The sequence below is a fragment of the Gallus gallus genome, chromosome 17, assembly GCF_016699485.2.
Source record: "Gallus gallus isolate bGalGal1 chromosome 17, bGalGal1.mat.broiler.GRCg7b, whole genome shotgun sequence".
Taxonomy (NCBI): domain Eukaryota; kingdom Metazoa; phylum Chordata; class Aves; order Galliformes; family Phasianidae; genus Gallus; species Gallus gallus.
In genome coordinates, this window is record NC_052548.1 from 8,606,164 (window position 1) to 8,627,967 (window position 21,804).

At 43.0% G+C, this 21,804-nt stretch overlaps 1 protein-coding gene across 5 annotated transcripts; it reads left to right on the forward strand.

The window, feature by feature from the left end:
• The first annotated feature begins 3,815 nt into the window (after positions 1 to 3,815).
• Positions 3,816 to 20,045, forward strand: LOC417131 (centrosome-associated protein 350-like). Of its 5 annotated transcripts, none has more exons than XM_040649109.2 (19): positions 3,816 to 3,977; positions 4,749 to 4,855; positions 5,276 to 5,386; positions 5,651 to 5,754; positions 5,892 to 6,010; positions 6,639 to 6,775; positions 6,903 to 7,090; positions 7,648 to 7,735; positions 7,972 to 8,118; positions 8,504 to 8,667; positions 10,703 to 10,887; positions 12,327 to 12,448; positions 12,712 to 12,839; positions 13,209 to 13,288; positions 13,702 to 16,559; positions 17,169 to 17,504; positions 18,163 to 18,306; positions 18,719 to 18,844; positions 19,127 to 20,045. In XM_040649109.2, exons 1-19 carry the CDS (start codon positions 3,947 to 3,949, stop codon positions 19,280 to 19,282), a joined length of 5,331 nt encoding a protein of 1,776 aa, XP_040505043.1. In that variant the 5' UTR covers positions 3,816 to 3,946; the 3' UTR covers positions 19,283 to 20,045. The 5 variants fall into 5 exon arrangements, with proteins under 5 accessions (XP_040505043.1, XP_040505044.1, XP_040505047.1 ...); XM_040649110.2 differs by having other exon boundaries at positions 13,702 to 16,550; XM_040649111.2 differs by lacking the exon at positions 3,816 to 3,977 and adding an exon at positions 4,070 to 4,206.
• Positions 20,046 to 21,804: the final 1,759 nt, after the last annotated feature.

Genomic DNA, 21,804 nt, shown 5'->3' on the forward strand with positions numbered 1-21,804 from the left:
GGATGCAGACTGGATGAGGACGTGTGCTCAAGCGTGCTGCAAGGATGGCCAAGGGAAGGGTGGGTGCAGAGTGCCACTTCTGCTCACAGCAGACATTTGCATAGAAACAAGGGGAAGTTTGTTGCTGAAAGGGTTAAGCAGCAAACAGCAGCACACAGGCCTGCTCTGGCTGGAGAGATCCGGGCTTGCTTGCAACAAACAGCAGCAGATGGTGCATTGTTTTAAGGGCTTTTCTGAGACAAAAGAACAAGATCAGATAACCTTTCCTCAAAGAGGGTACTTACAAAAAGCCTTTGCTCTTATTAAGGGTTCTTCATTGTTTTCCCCACAACATTTTATAAGTAATACTGGATTTTGAGGTTGGTGGGGAAGCCAGCATTGTTTGGTGCGCTTCTCTCTGGTCCCCGGGGACCACAAGGGTTCCTCACAGGGTTGGACAGAAGTCTATTGTCCAAAGTGTTTACCGTCAACGAAAGACATTGTATTTATTTGCTATTAATAAGGAAAGGCCCGGTCCTGTAAGCTATGGCAGACAGACAGCCCTCTGCCCGCTGCTGCCTCTGCACAATGGGAGCAGCTGCCTGCTGCCTGCGCCAGGAGACACCTCCACCTTCTCCGGGTGTCCATAGGAGCCGGCAGTGAGCTCAGCCCCAGGTCTGACCATGAGCCCACAGCCCCACGACGGCCGCGTTGCAGCAGATGAGGCACAGAACTGTCAGCGTGCAGACAATGTCCTCCTGAAATATGGGTCACTGGTGGATCTGTTCCCCACACGTATCTGGAAAAGGGTATTCAGACGCAGGGCTGCATTGTCTGCTGTCATGCATCACACAGCAGTTGCTTCTGTTCTCTCTCGCAGGACACAGAAGTTGCCGTGCACACGCAGCGTAATGATGTGTAATTACACAACCGAGGCAGAGTATAAATATTTACATTTCAAAGGCACAGGCATCACCTAGCTACTAATTGCTGTGCCAAAGAAATTACTTCTCCTCTGTTGTAAACACGTTCTGCAAAAGGACAAGTAGCATTTTCAGATGTAATACAATGCATGAAACTGATGTTCACAAAATATTGCTAACTGTTCACTGCTGGAGCAGAGCCAGCAAACCTGTCCTGAACTCCTGGGTTTTCTTTTTGAACGCAACCAATATGAAACCCAAAGCTGTAAATGCCATCTGTACATGGGCTAGGAATGGGAAAGCCCATGCCAGGCCCTCATTTCTTCCTGTTATGTATCCGAGAGACAAAAAGTAAGCTGAGAATTGCCATTAAACATGTCTTTGCTGAGCGCTTCATCTTCCACATAGCTTCTGACTGACAGCAATTGGCATTGGGAAACCAATGGGATGCAGCCCATCGTTCTGAAAATGCATTATCTTAACCTGGATGACAAAAGCCGTTTGCTCATCTGTACCATCCTCCCCCTCAGCCGCTGACCCACGTACAGTCTCGTATCACTAGGGGGAGCTGCCTTCTTGTTTGTGGGAGAGGGAGCCGCGATGAAGTTCATGCCATCGGCACAGGAGTGTAGCAGAGTGGTTTCAGCCAATTGTCCTCTGACTGATGGCTGAGAGATAAGAGAGCCCTTCGTGTTTTGCTTCAAAATATGCACCGCTTTTTGTAGTTCACAAAGCCTGGGTGAGCTCCACCTGTAAAGTCACCCGTAAAACACCACCACAAAGCACGTGGATACGTGTAGTTCTTGCTCTGTGGGTCCACTGTTGCTTTGCCACACAGACCGGGCTTTGTTACCCATGTTGGACATGCAGAAGGCTGAGGGGATTTAATATAATAGATAAGAAATAGAAGGAACATCTCACAGAAAGCCAGTGTGCTGGTTAAGTCCAGGTTCAGGCCCATCTCTCTCTTGCTAGCCTGCGGCAGGAGCTGCTCACTTGCTGTGTATGGGAGATGCCACACACGGATGGGTCAATAGCAGGGTGATGTATGGCCATGTGCTGCAACATCTGGCTGGAAGCTGAACTCTGGCCAACCCCATGCACTAGGGGATTTAGGTACAAGCACAAAACGTGCAGAGGACAGGAGTGGCACCGGCCACATAAATCCCTTAGCACAGCAAGCAGCTACTCCTCAGTGACAAGTGGCATGCCAGATGTATTTATAGAAGAGAGGAGAAACTGCAGATGTGGAAATACAGATTCTCCAAGGTACTCAAGGATGCAGATGAGTGCATTGATTTTCCTGGGTAAATAAGTGTAGCTCTCAAGATTAGAGTCTCTTACTTAGGGATTGCTCTTGGCTCGGGTATTGCTAAAGGGAGGACAAACAGCTGTCCTTCTTGGTGCTGCATGTCTCACTTGTGATCAGGAGTCTGCAAACCTTTGTATCTCTGCTCACCTGTCATCAGTACAGCTCAGATCCTGCACACCAACAAAGGATTGAAATGCCTGGATGGCATTTCACCTACCCCATGCCTGAAGACATCATCAAATAATACATCAGTTCAGTGATGATTGAGAGAGAAAGATTGCCCTGACTTGGGTAGCAAGTGGGTCTCTTACTGCTGGGTCTGTGTCTCCAATACACAGCACCCTTTCAGGACCACTGTCACCCCACCTCCATAGATATCCAGGCAATGATGCAGTAAAAGCTGTGCTTCTCTCTGAAGTAGCATGGAAGTAGTTTGCTAATAACTGCCTTGGACTGATTGCTGACACGGGCAGAAAGAGGAAAAGCTGTCCTTGAGTAGCACAGCAGTAAAGTGCTTCTGCCTAGCTTCAAGTGATTAGAAAAAATGAGACTTTTAGCCCAGCTTTTTTAATTTCATGTCACAGAGATTCTACAGGGCTTTGCTGAGATTCTGCAGGTGCAGTGGAAATTGATTTAATAAATAGCTTTTTTTTTTTTTTTTTTTTCCTAAAGACAGAGTGTATGTACATTGAAGCTATCTGGATACGCAGTAAAATGCCATTCATCATAATGGAAGAGGACGTGAATTTCAGCCAGATGGTATTTTCTTTAACACAGGATGCTGTAACACAATGAATGCATCCGGCAACAGCCTCCGTTAGGAAAGCGGTGTCCAAGAGGAGTGAAAGCAGCTCAGAAAAAACTTTGTGTTCACCTTGAGATAGATACTGGGGGTCGGTCTCTGAGCAGAACACCAATAACATCACTCAGTTTGAGGCACAAATGGAAAATACTTTCCAGTTTTAAACAGTGCCCTAATAGATTCCCATCCTTCACATGTTGGTATTGAAAGCTACTCAGGCAAGTTAGCACCAATAGATCTGCTCTGTACCTTCCCTTTACTTATTTGGTTTGGTATGACATCATCTTGTTTCTTGGTATTGAAGGGGCCACCCTCGTGATGAGCTTTGTCGTTGGTAGCTGTGAGCATTGGATAGCCTGAGTCAGAGCCCCAGAGTGGGAAACCTGAGGTAAAACCAACAGCTGTTGAAAAATGAACCCTCTCTTAGCCGTGTGATTGCTAAACCATCCTGTGTGATTCTGCCTTTTCAAACAACCACCCAGAACTGGGAGATACACAGAAGCAAAACCGAACCCTGCGTGTTGTGGGTTCATCCTGGGATATGGGATCATTTGGATTCAGGCAATCTGACCAGGGATACAGATTTTATCTGATGTCACCAAGTCAAACCTATTCCTATTTATGACCCACACTTCAATTCATTTATGACTCTGGTTGCTGTGACAGTGGCACAGCTCAGAGTAAACACTCAACCTGTTTGCATAAGCTTAGCAATTCATCTGAGAAGCCCAAGGCAGCCAAAAACATATCACTGGTAAACATTACATCACCTACACTGTAAAAGACAGACAAGAGAGTCACAATAAGGAAGTAGCAGGGAAACAGGCGCACCTGGAACACGGGTTGTTTTCCCCACATAGAAGCAAAGGCTTTTCTCCCCCGTGACAAAAGAGAGCACAGAGAGAGGCTGCAGGATGGAGGGCACTCGTGATGCTGTTAGAGCTCCCGCAGAGATCACCAGGTTGGGAAGCTTTTCTTCTTTTGTAACCAGTGGGTCTGGTTCTGTTGGTGCAGCGAAGGAGCAGAGTGGCAAAAACACACCCTGTGGACTTCAGACCAGAGAATGGTTAAGAATGGGAACAGCTCCTCAGTCCTTCTGCTTCCTGGCACAACTCCCCTGAATCCAACCCCTTCCCCTCTTCCCAGCGCTTGCAGGACTCTCTGCTAACAGCTTTCTTGACAGGATGGAGGTAGGGATGATTTCCTTCTTAAATGTATGCAGAGAAGTTGGTGTGGGAATAAAGGCAAATGTGAGATTTGGGAGTCTTCCGATTATAGGTGCAGGAAGGATTCAAAGGGAAAACACAGGTATGAACAGTGTACGTGTCACCCTCTCCCTTTCAGCAGCCCTGTTTGTGTCTGTGTGTTACAACTCAGGAATGCTTTGAGAAGCACAGCCATGCCTGAAATGCAGTGAAGCCAGGAGTTTGATGCCTTGGCACCCTGCTGAAAATATCCTGACTGCTCACAAGGCGTTCTGTGCCCAGCTGTGACCCAGCAAGCCACCCCTCCTAGCAGAGCACCTGGCAAATCCCTAAATCCCCATGGACTTTGAGAGCACAGGAATGCACTTTCAGGGTGGCATCCCACTGAAATCCGAAGCAATCTCCTTCTGCTGCCTCCCTCTCCTAAATTCTGATACTTCCTTCTGCTGGCACCTATTAAATAGAGCATGGATTCTTCTTATTTTTTTCAATTGAAATATGGTGACTGTCACCACCTGCTTTGTCAGTTTCTGCAGGTGAGGCAGACCTTAGCTGTGCAGAACTGAAAGAGAAACACAGGAACCATCTGCACAACTTAGAGCAAACTTCCCTCCTGCTGGCTCACAAACTGAAGGTACGGTAAGCAATCCAGGCAAAAAGCAATTTCAGTGCTGCTATTGGAGGTTAAGAAATGAAATAAACCAAAAACTGCTGGCTGTCCGAGGACACAGGTGTGTTCAGGCTGTAATGGGCACCAGCTGGTTTTGCAGCAGGTTTATTAAGCCCATGTGGCTGCAAGGGTCAGGTGCAAAGCTGAATTCACTGATTGTGAATGATATATTAGTGCTGGTGGTCACAAATGCCTTGCTTTGTGCTAGCTGAGGCAAAGAGAAGCATTTGTGCTGCCTTCCAAAGGGTATGAGGATACAGCAGGGGTTGGTGTCACAGTACCTGTGCTGCTCTCTTGGAGTTTGCTGCCCTTTGGCACCCAGCTCTGAGGAACCACGTGACTCAGTTAAAAATATCATATACAGCGTGTCATTTCCTACCATAGGCATATCAGCTCCAGCAGAAGCAGTGGCTGACAGTGCTGAGTGAGAAAGCTAAGCTAGAGCTTCAGGAAAGCCAGAGGTTTTTGAGTGACCTGCTTCAGAATGATGTGAAGGTGAGTGATTCCAGTTCCTGCACTGCTGCTTCTGGACTGAGCCAAGCATTCTGTGTTACTTTTTTCATGCCTTTTATGAAGCCCTAAGGATGAGTGACACTCCCTACCCTCCATACTCAGTTATTTCACTGTCAGTTGTACCCATCTCACTGGTCCTTCAGCTCTTCAGGAATTATTATTCAGAGAGGATAAGGGGAGGAAGGGTTAAAAGTTCTGCCTTCCAAACAGATGGCTCCCATCTATGGACCATTTCTGTTTCTGCAGCTGTGCAGCACTTCCAAAGGCAGTGATTCCCCTGTGCTGAAGCTGGACCATGCAGAGCATACACGGGCAGGACGCCAGCCTGCAGATGACAGCACAGCTGGCAGGTATGGAGCACAGCGTGCAGTGCAGCCCCCCGTGGTGCCACCATGTGCCTCCTCTGAGGACTTCTCAAGGAAAGCTGGGATTGCAGTTTTCTCTCTCATTGCAACAAGGAAAATTTTCCTTCCTCTCCTACCTTCAGTAAGAAAGAGGTGCGTCCACTGAAACTACTTCCATTGAATATGGAGAGAGATCACAGCCCAAAGGGACAAAGGAAATCTCTCGGAGGAAGGAGTTCATACGGCTCAGCCTTTCATGAAGGTGAGCTCTGAGTTAAAGGATTTGGTGGTATTGTGTAAACAACATTTTCTAGCATGGCTTACAATATACTGTAGAATTCAAGAGTTGGAACCATTCATCACAAATTTCATTAATTTCCCAGCTGATTCTGAGAATGTAAATGTTTATATTCACTATACGTATCTAAATCATAGTACTCTCCATGTGTACTCCTGACAAAAAGAAAATAATCTTGAGATCTTAGAGTTACTTACCCTATTTACAGGCCTCTCTTTTCTTTCTCCCTGATTTCAGTTGACAGTGAAGTTAATGTTCAGAATTTGCTCCTGTGAGTGGACAGACACCACAATCCCCACCACGCTGTTTGGGGACTGATGCTCAAATGTCAGAGTGCAAAGGGAACCAAGCAGAGAGGCCCCAGCGCCCGCTCGGTGATCCCAGCAGTGCAGGATGGGATGGTTTCCCAACACCCCGAATTCAGGAATGGATGCTACCTCATGCACTGTGTGAGGCAGCACAGTGGAAGCATACAGCTCTGATCTCCATTTGTCATGCCCAAACAATCAAGTTTAGAAACAAGATGCATCGCTCCTTTTCTCTGCCTGTTAGATATTCTATTTATGATGACTTGAAATCTTCCTCTCCTCAGGATCTCCCCCAGCAGAGGACGGGGAGCCATTGCATGGCCACCAAGGCCTGAACCTGCAGTCAGCTCCCACAGAGCTGCCCCACGGGGGGCCCTGCACAGCAGATGGCTCCAGGGAGAGCAGTGACCAGGACAGCCAGGTAGCACCAGCTCTGCTGCCTCCCCATTGGGCTTGGCTCTTGTTTAGTTGTATTTTCAGTCCCCATGTGAGGCTCGCCACCCACATAGCACTTCCTTGGTAATTGTGATGCTCTGCTCTGTCCCCAGTGGAGCGATGTTGGCCGACACTATGGACGCTCCAGATCCTTCTGCTGCTTCAGCCTGGCCATGGTGGAGCAGTGCCTGAGGGGAGAGGAGCTGCGCGCCCGGCACCAGGCCGCCCTCCTGGAGCTGCGCCGGAGAGCTCTGCGGGATAAAGCCAGAGCCGAGCTGGCCTGGCTGAGCCACCAGAGGCGGTGAGGGAAGCTGGGCGCCGTGCAATGGGCCTGCCCTGAGGGAGGGCCCTGCGCTGTGATGTAGGGGTGCAGCTCCCTGCTCTGTGAGAATCCTTCCTCCTTTGGGGGAAAGAGAGCAAATGTAAAACCCCTTTCTTATGGAGTGAGCGCGGGTGAAGAAACAGGAGAGGATCTGCCCAGTTTTATTCTCTTCAGAGCGTGGCAGAAGTGACAGCTGCAGCTTCTCAGCAGTGTGAGGTGTCTCCAGTGCTGCCTGGGCTGAGGCTGAGTCACTGCTGCAGGTGTGAGCCCCTCTGGTGCAGGTTTCCCTCTCCTCAGACCCTCAGGGTGTTCTGCTCTTCTCATGCGGGTTGGGCCTGCATGGTGATGTGCCCTCACAGCCCAGCAGGACCTTCTGCAGAGCCTTCCATGGCTACTGCAGCTCCACAGCTCTTTGGAGAGGAGCTTTGCTCCTGTTCATGATAGCTTCTTCCCCCCCCCCCCCCCCCCCCCCAGACTGTTGTATTCATGGCATTAAAGTATCCATCTGATGGTGGTATCTCTCATTTGGTCCTCAGCTGTCTGGAACTCCTGCAAGATACAGAGGGAGCCTCTGCCGTGGCTGAGAAGCAGCACAAAGTCCTAACAGAGCTGAAACGGGAGCAGGTAATGCTGCAAGAACAGCTGGGCCTCATTGCATCCAACTGCCCTCCTCCCCCTCAGCTTCATGCAGCACTGGGAGGTGGTTGGAGCAAGATTTAATATTGCTTTTCTGTATTTTTAAAGGGAAAAATTACTGGTGTTATTCCATGTGTGTTGTTCTGTTCTGTTTCCTACCTTATGGTGCTTTTAAAATTTATTCTTAGCTCTCTCATGCTGGTTTCTTTCTCTGCTTTATGCAGGTAGAAATACAGCACCTGCAAAGTATCTACAGGGCGGCCCATCAAGAAAGGAAGCTCTTATTAAAGCAACAAAGAGAAATCTTAATGATACGGCAGTCAACAGCAAAACTCCGGGAAGAGCTGCATCATCTAACTGGGAAGAAAAAGGTTATCAAGTCACTTAATGAGTGATAGGTTTTAATTGTGTGGGTGCAGGTAGTGCTAGACTTGGACTTGTGTGCTTGACGTGCTTATTCTCCTAATAAACAGGTGTTTTTCATTATTAGAATTGAATCTAAGGTAAAGATGCTCATAAAAGAGGTTCCTACCTGGATAGGAACAGGACTTCAGCATCTTCAGTTCTCACATGAGATTGTTTCCATTAAACTCATTCATAGCCTGTTGATTACTTTTGCCATCCTAATGAAGCTGTTAATAGAAGTCTCAGTGCTCTTTTTGGTTGTTTGTTTTATGTGGATGGATAATAACAAAGTCAGAGCTGGCACTGCAGCAAATATCCAGGTGAGAACTTACGCAGTCCTTTTCCTTTCAGCTTACCAGCAGCCCCGCTACTGAAGAAGTAATTAAGCCAAAGATGAGACAGATTTCTAATGCTGTGTTAGGTTCCTCCTTGGCAGAAACTACAAGGCCTGATGTGCCTGGGAATAAGCAGAACTGTGTCCAGCTAAAGAACAAACAAAACAAGAAATATGATGGGTAAGTAAAACCCATTCCACAGTGATAGCTGGAGACAAAAACCAATCCAGTGGGGAAGACAGGAGCAGTTATAGCCCACATAATTGTGTGAGGTTTAAATGCTCCCAAGAGGGCGTTTTATAATGATAAGTTTTGAAAACCTCCGTGGTCAAGCAGTTGATGCATCAATATCCCTGCTTAACATTCTGACCGATATTGCCTCATTGATTATTTTGTGTGTCCTCTATTCATTCACTCTGCCATCTCATATCTAAAATGGTAAGCTCACTGGGGCAAGTACCAGCTTATTGCAAGGTATATGAACAGTTCCAAGTAAATTGAGGGATGGATCCATATCTGGAGATATATAAAGGTTATATGCCACTTGCTAAACTTTTCCTGTAGAATACATTTACCAAGGTATGACATTTCCCTAGGATTATCTGTATTACCAACTGCTAAGCAGTTCTGTGGGACTGAAGCCTATCTCTGTAATGTTGAGGGGACAACTGTAGCTTTGACAGCAGACCTAGGCCAGTCAATTTCCATAGCATTAATAACCTGGATATTTTTTAATGATGCCATACAATGTCTGATGATAACTCACATTTTCATGATGACTTCTAACTACAAGCTCAAAGCACTTGGCAACCATATATTAATCAAACTTCAGAATACCCACGTGAAGTGAGTAGAAACGTATTGATTTAATTGGTGAAAATCACTCCTTTGTCATCCACTCTAAGGTTATGTATCACTTAACCCCTCAGAGCAGGTTTGGCTTTCACTTGGGATTTAACTACAGAAGGCTTTTGTACTACATGGGGCTTAACGTTATGCATAAACTGATGCTTAGAGGTGTCAGTGAAATACCCACAGTCGCTTGGAATTTGGGAGTTCAGAGAGGCTGTTCTGAGAAAGCAATGACCTCTCATTCCCCAGATGCCATAACCCCAACACCCCAATTTGCTTTGCCCTGAGCAGGAGGTGCTGAGCAGTGCAGATGAGGACTCAGCAGTGTTTATGCTGCTCAGGACAGCCATTGTCCAAATGGTTCAGGTGATGAAACATCCAGCTTGCTTCAGAAGAAGTGACTGAAGACAATAGGAAAACCCTCTCATTTGGTGTTCCCCAGACCCTGTGCAGACTGGCAAGTCAGGGCTGTGCATTTACTTACATTGCCCACAGGGAAAGGCTTTCAAATAAATCCTGTCATGGAATTGATCCATAACTCATGGTGTTATTGATTACAAGTCACAGGAATCTTTAAAAGGTTTCTTGGCTGTGCTTTCACTTCTTATTACTGACAAGCCTGCTCATAGGAGAACAGTGAATATTAGTGTAAGAGTGGGGCAGACAGGGCCTGGTGGAGCTCAGTGTGCCCAAACTCTGTCTGCTGCATTACTGTGTATAGATCTGTTTCCCACATAAGAGTGTAGAGTGGTCATTATGCTATCTACCCACAAGTATGTTAATATTTTATCCCGATCAGGAAGATAGTTAATAAGCAGGGCTGTCAGGGAGTGGAAGGGGTTGGGAAATGCTATTAAAAAATAAAGTGAGCTGAAGTAATAAATAAATTGCTAACCTGCAGAAAAAGCTGCTGGTTTGGGGTTTCATCAGTGGGTGTGAAATACTAGAAACAAGGAATATGGAGTTTATAGTTATGAATTACTGTAAGCAGACAAGCATTTGGCTAAGGATTGAGAATGCATCTGCCAAACTGGGATACTTACTTTCATGTCCTTTAAATACTTTATAGTCATGGGGGTGTGGTGTTTTTTTTTGTATTTTCAGAGCTGATTATTTTTTTTCTAGTCTTCTGTTCTTGTCTGCCTGTATAAAATATGGTACTGTGAGAGGGAGGGGGAGAGAGAAACAACTGGCTGTTTTATAAGCACGTGCATGCAAGCACATACTACTGGTACAGGTATCATTATGGGCTACCAGAAACACTTAATTCATGTCTTTATCGACTTTGTATAGGCATACTGTGATTAACTTGGGAACACAAAAACAACTCCCAGTCGTGAATTCCTTGTCTAACTGTTTTCAGCTTTTCTACCAAGAATAAGAAAACACTGCTACAATACCAGGGATGGGCAGAGGAGCCCCTGAGTTTGCAGCAGTCCCTGGGTGCACAAAGTCCTGATGCGTCTGGAACAGAAGCCAAGAAAATGTGTGATGCCACCAGCCAAACCACAGGCGTGGTCTGTATGATCAAACATACCATAAGTGCAGGTACCCAATAAAAAAACAGACTTCTGTAGCCAACTGTGAACACTTAGTCAAATTAAATTACTAAAGGTAGAAGTTGAAAGCTCAGCAGTACTCTGGAGGAGTTCAAATGGTCTTTTTAGAAGGGGACTGTAAAGCTGAGTAGCCTATGGGAGAGAACTTGTGATGCTTGTCTATGCCTTGGTTGTCCCCAGTGTGGGTTTTGGTACAGGGATCTGTTCAGGATTAGCAAGAAGGAAGTGTGCAAAGGTGTAACTAGTCTTGTTGGGGTGGTGGTTGTGCACAGGAAGAGTGACTGTAGAAATCTCGGGAAGTGAGAATTACAGCTTCTGCTATGTACCTGGAAGATAAGTAAGGGGGTGGTTGGATGAATAAGGTCGTTGCCCTTTTCAGCGTCTGTTGGAGTGACAGGGAATGTGTAGGGCCAAAATAAAAACACAAAAAACAATCCATGCTTACGGTGAAAGGCTTTGGGGATGCTTTGTGCTCTGTGCACCTTATGCTGGGTCCAGGCAGAAAACATTCTTCAAGAAACTGGTAAATCATACTTAATGCTATTATGTCCAATCTGTTTCAAACACTTCAATCAGACTTTATTGAAGACAGAGAGAGAATCTTCTCATTTATTACCTGAGTGTCTTGTGCGCTATATCCAACGCATAAATCACTGCTAGCTAAGGTGGTGGAGATCTCTCGAAGGTTTATCATGAGATATGATTACAGTGCTTCCTCAGAACAAAATCATAACTTATTCTGATTATGTCATTAACAATTACTTTCTTTTGAGGCACATCTAAAGTAATTTAAAGGTGTTCATTTCAAAAGAACATAGATCAGTTGGAGAGGGATTTTGACAGTGCATTGTGGAGTTATTTTTGTTTCCAGGTTTTATCCTCAGTTCATATTTCTTGCTATCAGTACAACATATATATACATAACAGCCAGTTTTATTTTTGTGAGTCAGTTCTATAATTTATAGAGTTTGGGGTATGCATAATCTATGTATTATATGAAATACTGCACCAAGTATTGGTTTGTTTGTTTCTAATTAACTTCTAGATATTGTAGTGGGTGAGACTATAGGTTTGTGTAACTAAGAATTAGTAATGGTGGTCTTAATGTTAGAAATTTTGCAGATGTGTTGTTGGTAGATTCTTAAGCTCAGTGCTTAGCATGTAGAAAATCAACTGAAATAAATCCCCTCTCTGAGGTAAGGAGTTTTCCATGGACTTGAATGGATCACAATTTCATCATTGATGTTTTGACTTCATTGTAAATCTGGTGTGGGACTCGTGCTGTTTCATATCCTAGAATTTGAGTGGAAAGGCTTTGACGTGAACTCTAGTAGCAAGCCTGAGTCTCTTGTAGCCATGGCTACTTTGTGTGGTTGAAGTGAAGAACCCCGCATTTCCCTTCTGTGCTGAGTAATTTGTTCATTTCAGATGATGATACCTCATTCTCAGGAGATCAAGAGAACGGTTGTGTGACAGTGCAGAAAGAACTCAGGGAGCAGAGAAATGGCAGAACTTCTAGAAAAGAACAAGACCCGTGCAGTCCATTTCAGGCATGTGTCAAGCTTATATTTTTCTTACCTGTTTTTTTAATCTTTGCATAAATTTTTCAAGAGAGGAAATCCACAGTATTGCCTGTCAGAGAGATATCACACATGGAACTCAGCTTGTACATAAAGAAGCTGACACTGTGTTGAAGTTCTCTTGTTCTGTATTGCCTTAAACCTGCAGGAATTTCAGTGGCAATTCATTGGCATTCTTCAGTTTTCTTGCATATTCAGTTCTTTTATTTTATTTTTTATCATCGCCTTTTCAGGCTGGGACAAGTAAGAAAGATCTTTCTTTTGATGACCAAGACAGTGAAAAAAGATCAGCACCAATGTCAAGTGAATCTACAGTAATGGAAACTCAGTTAAGGAAAGAAAGTTCGTTAGCGGAGCTGAGGTACCGTCTCTGTCAAGACCAAGACCTCCTGTCCTACCTTCTGCTTCTTGTTGATGTGTCCAATGTTGCCTTGTTTGGGTTTGCTCATTGTTTGTTCTGTTCTTTGAACATCTAATTTTTTTTGAGTCAATTGAATGAATGTTGAAATCAGCTTCAGAAAATGTGTCTACAAAATGCTTTGGTCTTCACAGAAAGCATCTGAAGTAACAGTTGAAAACAAGGCTCCGTATTTAGCACTGTGCTAAATATGTATGGGTAGCAAATACACCCAAAGAAAGGTAGTGTTGCACACTAACATTTTTGAACCCCTCTGAGTGCCATGCACTTCATAACTTCAGTTTTAATTCAATTATAATGTTGTATTTTCAGGGTTAGCCCGGATTCTGAAAGAGAATCACAGATCATGGATGTAGCTGAAAAAGCACCTTCTGAAATCCTTTTTTCAGAAGGTAAGTGCCTCTTCCCCATAGGGCTTCTGTGGTTATTTATCCTAATCTTAGTAATAGTTCTTTCTGGAGGTTGTCCATAGAGAGTAACGGTTTACTACTTGTACCAGGCAGTGAAGTTCCTCTCTGGGCTAAAATAATAGAGATCTTAATGAAAACTTTGCATTCAACTCTTCTGATCAACTACCTTGGACACTACTGTTTGCTTGTTTGCTACGATACTTATTTCTTCATCTTTATTTGATAAGCCTGACTTATTTTTATGATATTAAAATAATTCTAAAGTTGACAGTGAATTTAATGCTGCTGATTTTTGAATGCAATTTACGGCTGAGTATTAAATGGATTTGAATCTAGTTACCTATCAGCAACTGCTTCTAAAAAATAAAAATGTTTTCTTGGATTTTTTTTTTTAGATGTTCCACGTGAAGTGGAAATGTCTGCCCCTTGTGAGATGCACCAGGTGGATGGCAGGCAGTGCCTGAAGCCTTTGGGCCATAATTCTCAAGAAACTTCTGATGAAGAACTACAGTGGAAAGCATTTTCCAAAGGATTAGGTTCTACTGAGTCATTGTTCAAGTCAAACAGCTTCTCTCCAAGCTCTGAAAGTGCCAGATCTGACTGTTCTCTCCCAGATTTTCAGAAAGTGTCTGCAGTTTGGATTGATGTTTTAGAATGCTCTATTTCAGATTTTGAATTAGAGGTGCAAAATGGAGAGGACGCAGATGTCAGTATTCCAGAAGAATTAGTCTATGATGCTTTTCCTAATGCTCCAAAAGAGACACCAATAGCAATAAATTCTGGGAGGAAAACATTACATAGTGACAAACATAATGAATGTGGAGTGTCCAAGGATGACAGCAGCACAGAGATTTCATCATGCTCTCAGGTCTTCCAGAAATGTCCTGGAGAGGCTTCAGCTCATGGGTGCACTGGTCATTTGCTTTCTTTCCCTTCAACAGACAAAGCAAATGCCTCCAAAGCAACACCACTTGATTCCCCTCAGTTTGACAAACCCACCAAGGGAACAGCTGCGCCACACTTGGAAGCCTCAGAAAACTCAAAAAATGCAGCTGCCAGCCCCTTATGTAGTGATGATATTTACCTACTTCAGATCTACAAACAGCACAATCCTAATTCTATAACTAACAAATCAAAAAGGAATGATGAAATTAACAGTTTATCAGGGGATCAAAGTCTTCCACTGGTGGATTCTTTGAAACCTTTAGATGTGGCTGCTAACCAGTGTAGTAGCACTGTCTCTTTCCCACCTGACAAAGATACTGCAAATGATAAATCAGTAGCACATTCATCATCCAGAAATGCAACAGTGCAAAATGATCATGCACAGCTTTTGAATGAGAAAGTCATATCTGGAAAACTCAATAAGATTGTGTCTCTGCCCTTGTCCACGCAAGGGATTTCTGAGGAAGTCCATACAGAAACCATCTCCTTTGGGTCTTTGCAGAGGTTGGCCACAGAAACTCATAACAACTCAAAAACTGCCAGGCAAGCCACAGAGGAATTGGGGAATGGACAGCTTTCTTCCATTTCCTCAAAAAAACAGCTGTTTCAATCTGAGAACTCTTTCAGAAGTGAAGATTATACAACTTTTATTAGTGATGAGGGTCTCCTTCCAGCTGATGAGGCTACCTTGTCAGAAATACTGTCTCCTGTTGATGAAGTGTTGTCCTATGGAAGTGCTGACTTGCCATCCTCTAATAGAAAGGATTTGTCATTTCCAAGTGAAGATCTTCCTCCTCCCCCTTTGGGTGTAGATACAGTGAGAAAGGATGATTCTAGCTTCAGTACAGATGATTTCCCATCTCCACCAGAACAAATGACAGTCCCAGAGACTGGACAGTGTATGAATGAAGATATATCACTGAAAATGGATGCATTCTGTCCAATACCTGATAACACTGTGTCTGAAGAATATCCCTTGCTCAATAGAGAGCCAATTGATATCTTTTCAACTCAGGAAGGTAACCTCTCAGAACAATATTTAGGTGAAGAAGATATTTCCTGTGCAAAGGAGCACTTGTCAGAATACCAGGAAGGAGAGCAGGAGACTCCTTCACAGCATTTGGAGCTTCTGCCTGTGTCAAATACTATTTCTCCTAGTCAGGCCAGTAAAAATCCTGCTTCCATGATGAAACAATGCAAAACATACGTAACGCTGCCTGTAGCTGAGGAGGACAGTGATGACCCATTATCAGCATTTGAAATTGGAGACAGAGTTTTAGTAAAGCACACCCAACCTGGAACCCTGATGTTCAAAGGACGGACTTGTTTTGCTAGTGGCTACTGGGCCGGTGTTGCACTGGACAAAGCTGAAGGTGATCATGCTGGAACTTACAAAGGGGTGAAGTATTTTGAGTGTGCACAGCACTGTGGTATCTTTGTCAGACCTGGTGAGATTTCACACCTCTTGGAGTTTAACAAAAATGGTTCCAGTTCCACTGGGGATGAAGACTCAGACTCCTTCTGTGATGATGAATCCTTCAAAAGAGACTGCGAGTACCTTAAAGCTGGTGAGCAGGGTGAAGGGGTAACAGAGAAGAAAGCTGAAGATACAAAAAGTGCAGGAGGATCAGGAGTGTCAGAAAAGCAGTCTAGGCTATATGTTGCCTTGCAGTCTGGAAAAAGTCAAACGTTTCCACATTCTGACCACTGTAAATGCGATGAATATAATCATCAAAACAATTTAATGTGCTGGGGATCAGATGAAGAAAAATCAGATATAATACAAATAAAACAAGGGATGCTTGCAGATGTGCCTCCAAAGGAAAATAAGACTAACCATGCAGATAGGATGAGCACAAGCAAAAATGTTTGTTGCTTGGTAGAGGATCAGATAAGAAATAAACTCACGGATGATATCGCAGCTGAACTCAGTAAGAAACTTCTATTTGATGCGTTAATTGCATTCTCTGAAACAGCTCCACACAAATACAAAAGTGCCTTTGAAGAAGATGTGATGAATTATATCAAAGGCCTGAAACAAGGAGACAGTCAGAAACAATTTCTTATCAAAGAAAATCCAGTTGCTAGCTTAACTGAGCAATCAGCAAAGGTTGCTGACCTTTTACTGCGTGATTTCAATATGTTTAGCATTCCTGGTTGTCGCACAATAGCAGAAAGAATTGTGACTAAATTTGTAGATGATGCAGTTAAGGAATATAAGAAGATTAAAAGAAAACAAGGAGTAAAAACAGACAAGAGATTTCCTTCATCTTCAGAGACTTCTCCGACTACTTTGCCTGTAAGTAGGGTAAGAAAAGTTTGTCACCTTAAGTGTTGGACCTGAAATTGGGTCTATGCTTGCCAGCATTTCTGTTGCCCAGTTGTTTTTCATCAGAAATTGCATTGTGCCAACATATGGAACTGAACCACTAAGCCATTCCTTATTTAAAGAACTCTGCAGCTGGTGGATGACATGTGCAATGTTCTCTCACTTCTCCTTCAGCCTACTGGGCAGCCTGGAAGCCCAGTGAAATGGCACTTTTGATGCTTGTTCATTTTTCATTTCCAAAGAAGTTCACTGGAAAACACTATAGAAGAAAGCTTTAAAAAATTAAGTCTCGGTTTGAGGGGTGGGTAGGAAAAGCAGTCCCAATTCAGAACAAAAATGTGTAAAAATATCAAAAACTGTCATGGATTTCAAATATGTAAACCTAATCCTGAATTCTACCAAATACAATTAAAATGTATATTTTTTTTCTCTGATGCATCAGTAAGCCTTTATTTGAGCCCATAAGAGCACATGATTCCTGAGTTCTAAGTGTAGCCCTAAATCGGTTGCTAATGATTTCAATGCCTCTAAAAGCTGTGGAAAAGTATGGGGTACATCACCCTGTTTTTCTTTTCCTTCCCGTTAAAGTTCCTTATAAGAATCCTTGATGCTGGTGTTTTTGGAAGCTCTGAAGATTTTGATCAGCCTTACTCTAATGAACGTGCTCTGGAAAGACAAGCACAAAAGCAATACTTGTTGGATCACTGGCACTCAGCTCCTTGGAAGAAAACTGTAGAAGTTCCCCTTGTGGTACCACACTATACTTCATATGTTAAGGACTTGTCTGCGTATGCTGTAGAAGAGTTATGGACTCCGGAAAACATTTATTCAAATTTCACAAGAATCAGTGAGCCAAAGAAGCTTGAGTGTAATGACTTCCCGGGGGATGGTTTGGAAGCAGAAAGCAAGAGGATGTATGATCAGGTACTTTTGAAGGGTTTTTTCCAGTTTTCTGTAGGCTGAATTGTATTAGCTGGTGCCTACTGTTATTCTCACTGCTAATGCTAAATAGAGCAAAGGAACACTGACAAAGCTATTGCAAAATATATTGCTTCTGTTAATAAACTGCAAAATAGGATAGGCATCCTTGCTGTGAATACAAGCCTTTTGTAAGAGCTCTTCCGTTGTAAGACCCTGGATAAGATTTGGGTCTGTTAGGACAAAACAAACTTCTTGGAAAGCTAGGATCTAGAGTCCAAGTGTTCTGCCTCTGAAGTCCTGCTCTGAGTTTGGACAGATCTTCATGTTCCTTGGCACTCTGGAATTACTGAATTTTGTGGACCCCTGCCTGCATGGGAGATTTATGGGTCCTATCAGGGCCTTGTGTATAACCTATCTGTACTTAGTGAATGATCACACGTTACTGCCTGAGACCTACTGCTGTGCAGGCTTATGTACTCCTTAGGTAATGATCGCCATAACAGCTAGAGGAAAATCTGTGATGTAAGTGATGATCATGAATTTTGCACTGAGATGCAATACCCTGCTGTCTGCAGCCTGATATCTTTTGTCAAACACTAAGAAAACTTTGGAAAGAGTATTATTTGGTACTCAGTTTGGTTCTGTGTTTTTCATGTTACAGGTTATATTCGATTTGACACATGAGCTTCTACGTGCGGAATATCAAGTAACTGCACATCCAAATACCTTTCCATGGTTGAAAGAAAACTTGAGATCTTGCTGGTCTAGGTGTCACTGCAGAAGCACAGATGTCGATGAGGTTAAGGTAAATTCTGGGAGTGTACATTGTAGAATAATGAGAGTAAAGAGAGCAGGCATTGCAGTGACACAGTGGCAGAGTTTGGAGGGTTATGGCAGCGCAGCTGAAATATCTCTAAATACAGACTGCACTAATTAGCTAGTCCAAATATTCCAAGTGCACAGGGCTCTCAAGAGGAATGACAGCCAGGCTTCTGAATGTCCATGGTTACAACAGTCTTGGGTGCAACTTCTGAAGTGATCTTCCACTGAAAATGTGTTGTTTGGTCAATATCAATCAGTTGCTTCTAAATCAGCCCCCTAAAATCTGGGGCATTTCTAGATTTGATGCTGGATCTCCATGTTGGCCTTTTTCACACATTTCCAACACTTCACAGTGATAGATCTGTCAATTCTTTTCATCCTTTCTTATTTTTTAGACATTTGTTCAGGGGGAAATTATTAAAATAATGAACCTGGAAAGGAATGACTTAGAAAGGAAAAGAAAAATCCTTAATATGACTAAGTATGGAAACTGTGGGAGAGACAGAGTGGATCTCATTCTGGTAAGCAAACCTCTCAACAAAGACTTGTTTACTTTCTTTAGACTAAAACCAGAAATGTTCATGTTGTTTCATTGTGTTTACTTAAAGTAACTTTGGAGCTTACAGAAGTCATTGGCATCCTTTTCATTACATCTGCAATAATCATCCAGTATTTTCATTTCTTATGACTGTTTTAAGTGGATATTGCATATGTAAAATTGTTGGATTAGGTACAGCTCCTTGGTGCCTCCCAGAACTGACCGTGCTCTTGCAGTAAACATTCATATCCATGTTATATTTTAGATTCAGGAACTCCACAAAGAAGAATCTCAGTGGACTTACTACGATGATGATGAATTAACTGTGAAGATGAGCGTGACTGAAGACATATTTGATAGCTTGATCCTTGATACAGTCAGAGTTCTCAACAAGATTTATTTGGGAAAAGCCAGTGATTAGAAGTTTGCCCTCGTGGTGGAGTTTTAATCCCTGATTTTTTTAAAGCAAGAGATGCATGATTAATAATTTTAATTCTGAACTTTACCCAGTATAAGTGTGGCCTAAGTTATGTGTTCACATTTACAATGAAAGGATGCAAGTAAAAAAAAAAAAAAATACTACCTAAAATTTTCCTCTTAAGTTTTGAACTTTGGGAATGATTAAGCTCAATGCTCTTCTTAGAGTGGTGTTACTCATGATCTAGGTGGGGACAATTTTATTCTTCTGGTTTTTTATCAAGTTAGCACTTTATTCACCTATGCATTTTAAGAGCTCCTTGTGGGTTTAAAATTGTATGGGAGTCTATGATTATACAGACAGGGTTCAAAAGCAATTTATGTGTAAATGATCTTATTCTTCATTATCGCATTCTGGTTGTGAATGATGATGGATGAATCACATCTTAAGAAAAATGTTCAGAAAATCAATGCTGTCTGTCTTCAGAAAATCAAGGTGCAGATAGAATTAAATCTTATAGGAGTTAAATCGTTGCTGATGTCTTGGAATAAACTCATCTAATGGGAACAAGTCTAAAACTTCTCCTGAGGGGCACAGCACTGTTACGGAGGTGGCAGTGCACCAGTTTTTACATCCTGTAAGTGCTTATATTTAAAATCACAATATTTACAGTCCAATTGAAATGCACTTTGTTTCTATTTTCAAGTACTGATGGTTTAACTGTTTTCATACTGAATTGCTTTCTGAATAAACAAAATAAATCTAATGCATCTCGTTCTTATTTTTACTGATGCTCTACTTGATTTCAGATTATGTTGTATACAGTGCTACTCTCATTAGTGAATGGGAGTAGTTTTGTTGTTTTGTAAATGGCTCTTAGGGACATTAAAAAGCACAGTAATGGCAGCTGCCTTATGAAGAGAAAGAAAAGGATTATTTCTGTCCCAAGCATGTTGACTAAGCTGTAAACTATTTTCATTGTCCCTGTGGTACGTCACTTGGTGAGGATAAAGACTTGGCCGCAGCATCCCTTAACCAGCCTTGGTTCTCTAGTTGGGCTCTTGGCATTCCTGCTTTGCAGTCCTAGGGCTGATGGCGTTGCTGAGATGCAGCACTAACTGAGCTCTTCCTTCCTGGGTGGGAATTTCCCCAGCTCCCCCCATCCTCATTGATTAATTAATCCAGATAAGTTATTTGTCCCAGGATTAGTGTTTTCTTCTTGTCAGTTTATGGTAGAATTTAATTCAGTGGTGTTTTTTTTTTTCCCCTAGACTCACAGGCAAGTTATTGGACTCAATGACAAATCTATATATTGAAGTACTACAGTTTTTCCTTTTTTTCATTATAGTTTTGCAGCAGCAGCATTGGAATCACTTGTGTGTTGGGAATGAAAGCTATTAAAAATACCATTTATATATGTGAATGAATAGGTGAAGAACTTGTTTAATTTCAGACTGCTCTGTGTTACACTTGAGAAAGATAACCATTATATTTGCAATTAGGTTTGTGAGTGAAGCCTGAACCCTTGCAGGATAGCTATATACAGAAGGACATAGTCATAAAGTAACTACTGCTGATGAGAATAAAAAGTGTACACACAGAACATGTCAGACATATTTAATATCCCCTGCCATTATCTGTTCCAAGCCTTAGATTCTGGCACCCAGATATATTGACCTGTTCAGTCAGTGGCAAGACTTCAATATCAAGATGACTCTACTTCAAGGTCTAATATTTTGTTTGCCTTGGTTTTGATCAATATTAACCTCCCGGGTCAATAAATCTCAATACTAGCCTCAAGAGGAGTCATTATCTTTCATAGAAAATGATTATTTCTCAGTTAAAGCCCACATTTAATTTCCCTGTAATCTATCTTTTTCATCTCCACACTTCTAGCAGTTCTTCTGAATAAAATGTGCTCTAAAATACCTGAAGATTTTTGAATCCTAATTAGCACCTATGAGGAGGTTTTCCTTTTCTATCATTGGGTTCCACTGTTGTGACCATCTCCTGCTACTGCTTAGAGGCAAAAAGCTCCAATGGAGTGTGAGGCAAGGAAAGAAATGACTCAGGGCAGTGAATATGGACAGGAAAGACATGTGATTGAACTCCTTCGGATGGTGATGGTCAAAAAAAAAAAAAGAGAGAATTGGGCAAAAATAGGGAAATGTGGCAGTCTGCTGGTTCTCACATCATTTCCAGGGTGTGTGGGATTCCCCCTCCTGCACAATCACAGAGTCACAGAATGGCCTGGGTTGAAAAGGACCTTAAAGATCATCCAGTTTCAACCCCCAGTGTCAGGGGTTAAAATCGAGGTTAGGATCGATGACGGCGGGTTGGCAGCGCGGCCCGCAGCAGGGAGGTTATCAACCCGCCATCAACGATCCTAACCGAGATTTTAACCCCTGACGTTGCACCAGAGTGCCTGAACCACGAGGATTTGGATCCATTTCTTTCCTCTTTGGTCCTCGAGGGATTACAAGGAACGGTTGTGAGCACTGCCAGCAACAACCGGCTTTCGGGGC

Bases quoted from the DNA above. Each gene is read 5' to 3' on its own strand.
- LOC417131 (XM_040649109.2), top strand. From the start codon at position 3,947: ATGCTGTTAGAGCTCCCGCAGAGATCACCAG. The intron at 3,978-4,748 runs GTTGGGAAGCTT...CTGCTTTGTCAG, and splicing joins GCTCCCGCAGAGATCACCAG to TTTCTGCAGGTGAGGCAGAC. The intron at 18,307-18,718 runs GTAAATTCTGGG...CTTATTTTTTAG, and splicing joins CAGATGTCGATGAGGTTAAG to ACATTTGTTCAGGGGGAAAT.